The sequence below is a fragment of the Mizuhopecten yessoensis genome, unplaced genomic scaffold (assembly GCF_002113885.1).
Source record: "Mizuhopecten yessoensis strain PY_sf001 unplaced genomic scaffold, ASM211388v2 scaffold1313, whole genome shotgun sequence".
Taxonomy (NCBI): domain Eukaryota; kingdom Metazoa; phylum Mollusca; class Bivalvia; order Pectinida; family Pectinidae; genus Mizuhopecten; species Mizuhopecten yessoensis.
In genome coordinates, this window is record NW_018403984.1 from 1,102,551 (window position 1) to 1,114,150 (window position 11,600).

General features: G+C 38.4%; 1 protein-coding gene across 1 annotated transcript in view; it reads left to right on the plus strand.

The window, feature by feature from the left end:
- The window catches only part of LOC110459510 (gem-associated protein 2-like), a 14,860-nt gene extending 4,337 nt beyond the window's left edge, over nucleotides 1–10,523 (plus strand). The window contains exons 2-9 of the mRNA XM_021511814.1: nucleotides 63–244; nucleotides 4,477–4,558; nucleotides 6,141–6,230; nucleotides 6,972–7,031; nucleotides 7,866–8,021; nucleotides 8,633–8,701; nucleotides 9,369–9,479; nucleotides 9,619–10,523. Coding sequence (XP_021367489.1) covers nucleotides 117–244; nucleotides 4,477–4,558; nucleotides 6,141–6,230; nucleotides 6,972–7,031; nucleotides 7,866–8,021; nucleotides 8,633–8,701; nucleotides 9,369–9,479; nucleotides 9,619–9,717 — 795 coding nt within the window. The 5' untranslated portion in view covers nucleotides 63–116 and the 3' untranslated portion in view covers nucleotides 9,718–10,523. The remainder of the gene's footprint in view (nucleotides 1–62; nucleotides 245–4,476; nucleotides 4,559–6,140; nucleotides 6,231–6,971; nucleotides 7,032–7,865; nucleotides 8,022–8,632; nucleotides 8,702–9,368; nucleotides 9,480–9,618) is intronic.
- The last annotated feature ends 1,077 nt before the right edge of the window (nucleotides 10,524–11,600 follow it).

Sequence of the window (11,600 nt, forward strand, 5' to 3'; positions counted from 1 at the left end):
GGGTAGTATTGGGTAGTATTGGGTGGTATTGGGTAGTATTGGGTAATTAGACGCGCCGAGAGGAACGTGTGCAGTTCGTTGATTTGTTGATGTTTTCTGTGTAGACTGCAAAGATTATGGATGACGACAGTTCTGATGGCGATCTCATGCAACCTGCTCTTATAATCGATGGCGATGGAATCGGGGATGAGTTCAATCTCGATATACCTCCGACATCAGGCAGTGAATATCTCAAACGAGTTCGGTAAAACACTACATCGCACCACAGGGGTTCGTAACAAATGTCTGAAATACATATATGCTATATACTGGTATGTGTCGCAGCACACATAAACATATGTATGTTGTATGTATGTGTATGCTTATGTGTGCTGTGACCCATACCGGTATAGCATATGTGTATTTCAGACATTTGTAATGAACCCCTGTGAGCACACCAGTCTTCTCCTAAAATGTTAAAGTTCAACACGACAACATAATTTTGACAAGCGCCGTGTTGCAGTCGGCACAATCATGCCCGATAAAAATAGCCGACCAGCGGCCCATTGTGCTTTAGGAGTAAAATAAAATAAAATAAAGTAAAAATAATCTGGATCTGGATCCAGTGTCTAGTGACTGGTAACACGCCAACGTTAACCGCATATACAAAAAAGGAGACAAATACAACCCAACAAACTACAGACCAATATCACTCACATGCATCGCATGCAAACTCCTAGAACACATCATCACAAGCGCAACCATGAAACACTTAGAAGACAACAAAATACTGAACGACCTACAACATTGCTTCCGCACATCAAGATCTTGCGAAACACAACTCATTACATTCATACAAGACCTCGCACAGAACCACAACAACAACAAACAAACAGACATTATTATAATGGATTTTGCCAAAGCCTTCGACAAAGTCCCACACAAACACCTACAGTACAAACTAAATTATTACAGCATCACCGGAACCACATTAACATGGATAACAGACTTCCTATCACAATGCACCCAAACAGTATTACTTGAGGGCAAACACTCCGACAAAATCCCAGTAACATCTGGAGTGCCTCAAGGAACCTGTTTGGGACCAGTCCTCTTCCTCATATACATCAATGACTTCCCCAAATACATATGACACAGTACACTAAGACTTTTCGCAGACGACAGCATACTATATACAAAACAATCAACAACAAAGACGACACGACAAAACAACAAGCAGATTTAGATGCAGCTAGTAAATGGGAAGAGGACTGGCTCATGAAATTCCACCCAGACAAATGCACCATACTCACTATATCACCAAAACGCACACAAATTAAACACCAATACACACTCCATGACAACACACTAGAATATGTAACTTCAAACAAATATCTAGGCATCACACTCCAAAACAACTGAAAATGGGACAAACACATTAACAACATCACATCAAATGCAAATAAATCACTAGGCTTTCTGAAACGCAACCTAAAAATAAATTCACCACACATAAAAAAAACATGCATTCAAGGCCATTGTAAGACCAAAACTTGAATACTGCTCTTCAGTTTGGGACCCACATTATACAAATAACATGCATAAACCAATTAGAAAAAGTACAACGAAGAGCAGCAGGATATGTCCTAAACAAATACCATAACACAAGCTCAGTCACAGATATGATACACAACTTGCAATGGCCAACACTACACACACTCAGAACAAGAACAGGTATTATTCTTCTATACAAAATAATACACCAACAAGTAGCAATACACACTAACAATCTCATCCCGGCCGACACCAGAACACGTCAAGGACACGTCCGTAGTTACAGACATATCTACACATCCAAAGACATATACAGACACTCATTATTTCCATACACCTGACCATAATACAATGGACTCCTACCTAACAATAATAAGCCAATCAAATACACTAGCAGAATTCAGGACATGCACCACATACAACATAATCAAACATTTACAATACCTACAACATAACTAACACTCACTCACTGCTTTTAACCTGTTTTTATCCTATAGCAAATAACAAAAAAATCAAAAAAATCAAAAAAATCATCACTGTACATAATTAACGCACTTCAGCACAAGACCCACTTTCTTAATCGTCCGTATCGACGGAGGAAGCTAATAAGATGAAGATGAATATCTGTACGATGTAGGGCCTTCTCAGGCATAAGCACATCGGGAGAGATAGTGTTAGAGGCGCTTAGTCGTGCAGTTGTAGGGCTAACTTGAAACCCTTAAGTAACTCTGCACGCACAACGTTGTCTGGAAGCTGATTCCAGTCGATGGTATTTTTGGGAAAGAATGAGTTTTTATTGACAGGTGTATTAAAGTTTGTAGTTTTAAAGCACCTAGAGTTGTTGGTTTCCTGGCTATCTAATGAAGTTTTTTTCAACACAGTCTGTCAACCGTTTGGTTCTAATGTTCTGTTTCCGTCAGATTGGTTTTATATAGTCCTGACAGTGAAATAGCTGGCACCAGCCCCTCAACCACTTTATAAAATAACGCTAGTCTGTTCTGCTTCCTTTTCTCTTGAAGTGGAGACAGGCCCAGGTCCTGGAGCATCTGGGTGACACAACCTGATTCTTGGGAGGTGTAATCTCTACGCTCTAGCTGGTCGATGTCTTAATCTGGATTTCCATCAATCCAGCTACCACTAATCTGTTTGTACCACCATCCAGCTACCACTTAAATGTCACACAATTGTGGTTGTCTCACAGTCCAACTACTGCAGATTAGATTGTTTCATATTCTATTGCCACTCGTGATTGTCCCACCCATGATTGTTCCACCATTAGGCTTCCATATAATCTGGATTTCCAACAATCGAGCTACCACTGATTCCTTTTTACCACCATCCACCTACCACAAATCTGGTTGTCCCACAGTCCACTTATGTAAATCAATAATCCTATATCACTTACTTTTTTGTCCCACAATCTATTGTTACATAACCACTAATTGGTTGTCTAAGTAACTATCCATCAAGTGCTATAGGGGAGCAGATTGACATTCTGAATTCTGCTAGTGTATTTTAATGAATTATTCTTGTGGGTAGGAGGTTCCATTGTATTATGGCGTATGGAAATAATGAGTGTCTGTATATGTCTTTGGATGTGTAGATATGTCTGTAACTACGGTCGTGTCATTGAAGTGTTCTGTTGTCTGCCGGGATGAGATTGTTAGTGCGTATCTAGGGGATCGATCATACTACAAAGTTTGCTTAACATGGAATTGCACATTTGACACTAACGCCATCTATGACCTTATATAATATCTCTGCCCTTATATGGAATCTGATATCGTCTTATATGGATTTCATTCATTTACTTTTCACTCATATGCAAATGTTTTTGGCAGCTACCTCTAGCGTTTTCATTCATACCATAGTGAAGCCATTTTGTGGTTAGCCAACTAATCGGCAGAGAAAGCATTCACTTCAATACTTACTTAACTAGCCATATGTATGTGAAAAATACAACAATGCATGTATTTTGTAAGTATACAATTGATAAAAAATATTCTGATTAAATTTCTCAAGAAGCTCTGTTTGCTGAAATTGTTTTCACCACACTCTTCCCCGAAGCAGATGGTTTCCCCTGACCTACTTTGTGTAGTGTTCCTACCTAACTACAATACACAGTTCCCGTCACAATGTTAGGGTCACTAACGTTTTGCTTTATATCACAAAAATTACCACTGCAAATAAACCTGAAATTATACCGCTGACCACTTGAATATGACTATTCTTTCGGCAGAATTAAGAAACTCTCTCCAAAATATTCTGTCCATTTCAGTATAGTCACAGAAAAGATCGACATGACCAATACATTAACAAAAGAAAAGAACTGTAAAGCTAACCATGCTTTGATTACTTTAGCTACTCGTCAAACAGACTGGATGTGGCCGAAGGTCACCGCCGAAGGTCACCGCCGAAGGTCACCGCCGCGGTTTACCTGTATTTCTGCAAAACCTTATCTCCCTTAGTAGCTGAATAACCTGATCAGCCGGATTTTAATGAAGTCAGTCTATTTTTAGGGTCAAACCATATTTGTGAGCTAGTACAAAGCTTTAATCTCCCTCAGATGTAATATTAGACTAACCCAATCAGTCAGATTTTAGATGCTTTTGTGCCGCTTTTGTAACACAAGTCAAAATTAAAAGAAGTACTAGCAGAGACGTGTATTTTGTTATATATACGTCTTTGGTTATACACATAATATTTAGAAATATCCTCGATTTGTTCTGTAAATTGTCTCATCTCACATTTCTAGCCACTTTTACTAAGAACAATAAATCAACAATGGTTGGACTTTAGTAACTCGGCTGGTATATTCCCATATATATACTATATATATATAGAATCATAATTCCTGTGAATCGAGATAGTGATAGGCTTTAGAAACAGCTTTAAACAAAGTTCTTAATTTATCTTTTTTTATTGCTTTATTATTTTATCTAGACAAGAAGCCAAAGATTGTCCAAAAGTAGTAGTTGCTCAAGTGGATCAGGCCGGATTTCGTCAAACAGTTCTGCTAAATCAGGTAAGTCACATCTACACTAAACTCTATCCCGAGTTTCCTCTGACCCTGGCACCAGATATCTATCTACTGTACACTAAACTCTAGCCCGAGTTTCCTCTGACCCTGACACCAGACTTAGACATTTTGACAGAACACCAGACATCTATCTACATTAAACTGTAGCCCAAGTTTCCTCTGACCCTGACACCAGACATCTATCTACACTAAACTCTATCCCGAGTTTCCTCTGACCCTGACACCAGACATCTATCTACACTAAACTCTAGCCCGAGTTTCCTCTGACACCTGCATACTTGCCAATTAACTCTCCCGATTTGGTGTCCGGCCAGAGGAAACCCGGTCCAAGTATAACACTGTATACCTGGACATTTTCGCTGTAATTTAATTTTGCCTCTTTTGTTTTCCCTATTGAGGGGGAATTTATTATTACAGTGAATATTTGTTAACAACATAATATACATATAAATTAAATGTGAAGGGCAAATTTAACATTGGGCGCAAAATGGATTTTCTTGTCAAAAGGCAAGACTGGGTGATAATTTCCCGGTGTACAGTATTGGTTTGTCATGGCTGTGTGGTTCCATCTGTATCAAATCTGGTAGTCTCAGAGTCTCATGAAAAGGTTGTTTAGTATTGTACAATCTATTGCAATAGCTACTCATGCAAACTTCTTGGTCTGATCAGATTTTGGAGATCAAAGGTCAAGGTCAGATGCTTGTGAATATAATTTTGATGTAATATTGAGAAGACGGACATTGCCAAACCTAAATGACAGTGGAACTTCAAAAATCAAGCTATGTTCTCAGTGAATGTGTTGACTGGTATTCACTGCGAGATACCTGGATGACCTGACAATTTTGTACGGAAACAGGTCGATTTGTCCTCTAATTAAAGACTGACTGGACTGGGAAACAGGTCAATTTGTCCTCTAATTAAAGACAGACTGGACTGAGGAAACAGGTCAACTTGTCCTCTGAAAGACTGACTGGACTGAGGAAACAGGTCAATTTGTCCTCTAATTAAAGACAGACTGGATTGGGGTCACTGGTCGATTTGTCATCTAAAAGACTGATTGGACTGGGGTCACAGGTCAATTTGTCGAATAAAAGACTGACTGGACTGGGGAAACGGGTCAATTTGTCGTCTAAAAGACTGACTGGACTGGGGTCACAGGTCGATTTGTCATCTAAAAGACTGACTGGACTGGGGTCACAGGTCAATTTGTCGACTGAAAGACTGACTGGCCTAGGGAAACGGGTCAATTTGTCGACTAAAAGACTGACTTGACTGGGGTCACAGGTCGATTTGTCATCTAAAAGACTGACTGGACTGGGGTCACAGGTCAATTTGTTGACTGAAAGACTGACTGGCCTGGGGAAACGGGTCAATTTGTCGACTAAAAGACTGACTTGACTGGGGTCACAGGGCGATTTGTCGTCTAAAAGACTGGCTGGACTGGGGAATCAACAGGTTGGTGAAGTCTAGATGTATAAACTGAACTTCTGCATATGACATCCTGTATGATATTGAAGTGGAGACATACATAGATGTTTAATAAGTCCATTCTTATGTTACTTTACAGGTAACAAGCTGCCTCCCTGCTCCTAAAGGATTTTCTTTTGACCTAGCTTGGCAACGTACTCAGATTGCTAACTTTGCAGAACTGCGCCAGGTATAAGCACTCATTCGTCAGTAAAACTTGATCACTAAACCTATGTCAGCTTTTCTTTCAATGTCATGTGATTAAAGTAAACAGAACGAATCAATTTTACAACATGTGGATCAAATAGATATAACATATACATACATCATGTACTTTCAGTGCTCCAAATATACATTTTTACTTGTGGGTAATTGTAGGACACCTGTCAGAGGGGTAAAACAAACGTAAAATATATTGTTTATTCCCTTTGTCACCACATACAGATTCAAAATGAAAAAAAATACTGCCATTGATTCCTGCTTTTACACGTGGGGCTTTGACTTGCGAGAACAAATTCAAAAGCAATGCCAAAACTTAGGAGGTCACTGTTTTGTTTGCTGTCGGTCTTGTAATACATGACTTAGCAGTCACATATGACCCGGTCCCATTGAAGTGATATTGAGCGTGGCTATTGTTGAGTTTGCTTTATTGAGTCTGTAAATTCAGGAATCACATTTAAATACAAAGTTATATTCTTCACAAAACCTAAGACATACACATTAGGTAAAACATAAATTGATGTTCTCGCAAATAAGTGCTAAGTCACAAAAATCAAGTATCATGTGAAATATATAAGTAATCTACATGTATATGTGTGGCTGCTTCAGTTTCAGGAGGCAATAGAACAATTTTAATTTACCTACTGTTAACAGCTATGTTGAACAAGCTTTGAGTTTAACCCTTAATTCTTCTGTATTTTTGAATTTGCAGAACTTGGCAAGACAAAAGGCTCTCAGAAAAAAACAGCCACTCATTGAGCAAAAGAACTTGGTATGTTTGTTTCCATAGAATGTGTTTGTCTCATTTAGCTCACATGAGACGAATTCCCAGGATAACTGCCCTGGTAGATACAACAACATTCCTTATAAATATCTGGATAAAGAAAATTTGTTGTCGGTCTATTCTAACACATACTTTCAATTAAATACAGCAATGATGAAGTGTTTCTCTAAGATACATAATAGCTTTTCTTACATTGATATCATAGCAGTGTTGAATTGTTTTTAGCTCACCTGGTCCGAAGGACCATGGTGAGCTTATGCCATACCGCAGTGTCCGTCGCCCGTCCGTCCGTCCGTCAACTTTTCCTTTAAAACGCTACTAGTCCTGAACGGCCAAGCAGATTTTGACTAAACCTTTAAAATCCTTCTTCTACCATAGGGATTTAGGGATTTTATCCTAATTAAGATTGGAGCATCAATGGGCCAAGGGGACTGAATTTTGTATAAGCAGTGGGTGTGGTCTCCCAGTGGGCAGAAGGGCTGGGTCCAATAGGAGAAATAGAGGTGAAATATTTAAAATCCTTCTTCGACCATCGTGATTAAGGGATTTTATCCTTATTTAGTCTGGAGCATACTTTAGCCAAGGGGACTCAATTTGGTATAAACGGTTGGTATGACCCCCCTATGGGCATAGGGGTGGGGCTCAGTTTGAAATTTGTTATATCTCAAGTACTGGATGGATCTTTCTGAAATTTCATATGTACTTACAGTACCTACCATGGAGTGCTATATCTTTACTTCATACCAATTATTTTAAACATATTCAGGTGAGTGATACAGGCCCTCTGGGCCTCTTGTTCATTGGTAATTTTGTGTATGGCAGCCTGCTGGTAATGATGTGGAGGGTTGGTGTCGACTGTGCTTTGGGAGGCTGCAACCACCAGGTTCAAGGCCACAGGAAGTGGTACCAGAGGAGGTTGAAGATCAAACACACAAAGGAACTCTTCCTTTCCTCAGCATCGTCATGGCAATGGATCAGGTAAAGGATCACACATCTATTTCTTAAATGTTGAGCTTGATTTTGTGCTGTTCTTGCAATTTAGTTTAAAACTAGACTTTTGATATGGATATGGTAGGATATATTGTATGCCATTTACTGTTAATTTCTTTGTGTATAAACTTATTTATAGAATCATTACTTGAAAAAACTGTGAGATGTCTCATTTATATCTGAATTGCCTGAAATAAACTCTCAGTTATGTTTTTGACAAAATAATTAAAATTGATCATCAACGTTAACCTCTGTGTCAGTAATTAATTTGTACAGAGACTGGTCGGTATACATTTTATAAAATCCATCCTTGTCATCTCCAAGTAACAACTGCTTCACTTACTGTGCGGCGTGGTATTCTGCCATCTGCTTTGGTTTTCACCCAAGATTTGATAAATTTGTTTTGAATACAAGTTTGAAATGACATTTTATAAACTAAATTGTAAGCTCTGGATATCCGTTGTTACAAAATTGCTCATTCACATTACAATCTGCACTTTCAAGAAGAATAGGTTGTTGAAAGTCTACAGAAATTTGTTGCAGTATTATTAAAAAAAAAAAATCATCAAATAGGACTAAAACAGATTATTTGGTTTCAGTCAGTACTGGTGAAGGTTCTGGAGTATCATGTCAACTGGTTTGAGGCCACTGGCTTTACAGAAAGACAGGTTTGTATTTGTGGATTGAGACTATTGTCATATTGATATTCACACATGACAACACATGCTCAAATAGATATTTGTTGCTTGAAAATTGTGTTTATAACTATATCCATGTAGCCAATACATATGTCCACTACTGACTGATTAGAAAAGACACATGTATTTACTATTAATGTATTGACTGACATGACCAACAGTTTTTTGATGTCACTTTTCTGTAAATCGACCTTTGTTTCGCAGTGTTTTTAGATGAAAGGGCCAAGTGAGCTTATGTCCTTGAATATGGTAAAGGTGATTTGAACTTTTAAGTTTTCTGGAGCACTCTTGGGTTAAGGAGACTCAACATTATTATTTAAATGGAGGATACGATCGACCCCCATGGGGCAGATATCTGGGGTCAAATAGGGGAAATAAAGAACTTTAAAACCCTAGTTCTTCAGTACAAGCTACACATAGGTGAGTATAACACACTTTTGTGCCAATGTCCAGCAACTTTTTGCCCACGGGCCACAACATTATATAAAAGAAAGGTGTTTTTGAAAAGTTTACAGTTTTAACGGAAAAGCTCAAATGAAAGTATCAAGATAGGACTACAATCAGAGAAGGTCATAATAGGGGACATGTTTGATTTGCAGTTCTTTGATTGGTTTTGATAACTTTTTGTGTGTTACAGGGTTGCTGGTTCTATGCCCTGTTAGCCTGGCTACAGAAACCTCTGATACCTGAAGCCTGCTCCCTCTTACGGTCACTGGCTAGAGGGGCAGCAAATCTCAGAGCTACTCTGGTGAGTCTTACAACACTGAAAAATCTTAAGTCAATCCATATAAAATTGCCCTGTACTTCTTCCCTCTAAGTAATTTTTTTTTGACAAAGTATCTTGGCATATGTAATATCTATAACAAATACATTTTTTCTGTTATCAGGACTCCGTAGATAATCCCCACCTGGTGCCTCTAAACCTGTTCATCTGTTTAGTGTCTCGCTACTTTGACCAATCTGATCTAGCTGACACCGGATCCTGACACCGACAAGAAATTGTAGACTAAGTCAACTTCTTGTTCAAGCCCACACAAAGATGTCATTCTTCCTACTACCGAGGCATCAAAAGTGAGGGAGGAATGTAAATTTCAGAATCATGTCAGTTCAGACTTCTTGAATTTGTGCCTCAGGCTTAGCAAGCTCATCTGAACTGGAGATTCAAATTTATCTTTAAGAATAGATTACAAAACTGTTATGAAATACAGCCACTTGCCACTGTAAATCTGGTTGTAAAAGAATGTTTCATAAACTAATGATGTTTGTCAGTTAGTAGTTTGAACTTGAAAAACATTAATTTCATCAGACAGAATTTATTACCATACTGCAAGAAACTGGAAAGATTACATATACTAACTTGACTACAGAGGATATCAAGACATTTTCTATAAGGACACCATCTTCCTGATGTGTATGTGGTGTTTTAAACAATGCAGCTTGTTATTAAGTCATCAAGTATTTTTAGAATGAGAGGTGCGATCATATGTAGGTATGTGGACTTTTTAATACTTGTATGTGTGTAGTTTGAAAGTTCGGAGGGTCCCGGGTTCAAACCCCCGGTTTGGTCGTGCATTTTTTCAGCTCCTTCTACACATGTACATGCTGTCGCTTGTGATAGAACAAGAGAATCCAGACGCTCTACTGCTGAGCTATATGGAAATTTCCTGTAGCAAACTTCAGCAAGGAGATTTTGACACTATGTGTTATGCACAAGATTTACAAATTTGTGATGCCAGAGAATATATGTGAAGAGTATGGAAATATGTGGTTGTGAATGTATATATGGAGTCTGTGAATGTATGAAGTTTGTGAATGTATACATGTATATGGAGTTTGTGAATGTATGCATATGGAGTTTGTGAATGTATACATGTATATATGGAGTCTATGAATGTATGGAGTTTGTGAATGTATACATGTATATGGAGTCTGTGAATGTATGTATGGAGTTTGTGAATGTATGGAGTTTGTGAATGTATATATGTAGTCTGTGAATTCACCCAGGCATGGGTTCAGTTTGTGAGTGTAAAGTTTGGAAAGATATGTGTGATTGTAAACGGTATATGTGCGTGATTGTAAACGGTATATGTGCGTGATTGTAAACGTGTCATGTCACGGCACTGTGTTGTATCTCTTAACAAGATACTTTACTCCGCTTGTTTCAGTCTACTCAGCTGTAAATAGGTACATGGTTGGGCAGTGCTGGAATTGTTGAATGCTATCCGTGACCGCCTATATGGTAGTACTGGCTATATGCTCCCCAGAGAGTTGAGAAAGATATTGGCTGGTTGCAAAGGCACTGTAACCACGGATAATAATTTGTGACACGCTTTGAGACGACCTACAACTTAGGTTGTGATAAAGTGGTATATAACCACCTCAAATTATTATTACTCATATTATTTTTATTTGGGCTGTCACATGTGTATATTGCTGCCTGGGTGATCACTGGTTTAATGTAGTCGGATACTTGTATGTGGATAAATGTTTGCTTGATACAAAACTATGAACATGTGAATGAGGTTAACATTTTAATATTAATGAACATGTGAAGTTTTATATTTGAAAAGTGAGAAATAAAAGTCAATTTTTCAGAAAAACAAAATGATGTGATTTTTATTTCAAATATATATAGCACTTTTTAGGTCACCTGAGACAAAGTCTCAAGTGACCTATTGCGATCGCCTTTTGTCCGTCGTCGTCCGTCGTGCGTCAGTAAACAATTTACATTTTCGACTTCTTCTCCAAAACCCCTGAACCAATTTCAATGAAATTTTGCAGGGACCTTCCATGGACAAAGGTCAACAAAAATAGTTGCCGGTTTAGTCCTAAGCCCCCAGGGGCCTGAGGGGCGGGGCCAAAAAGGGTC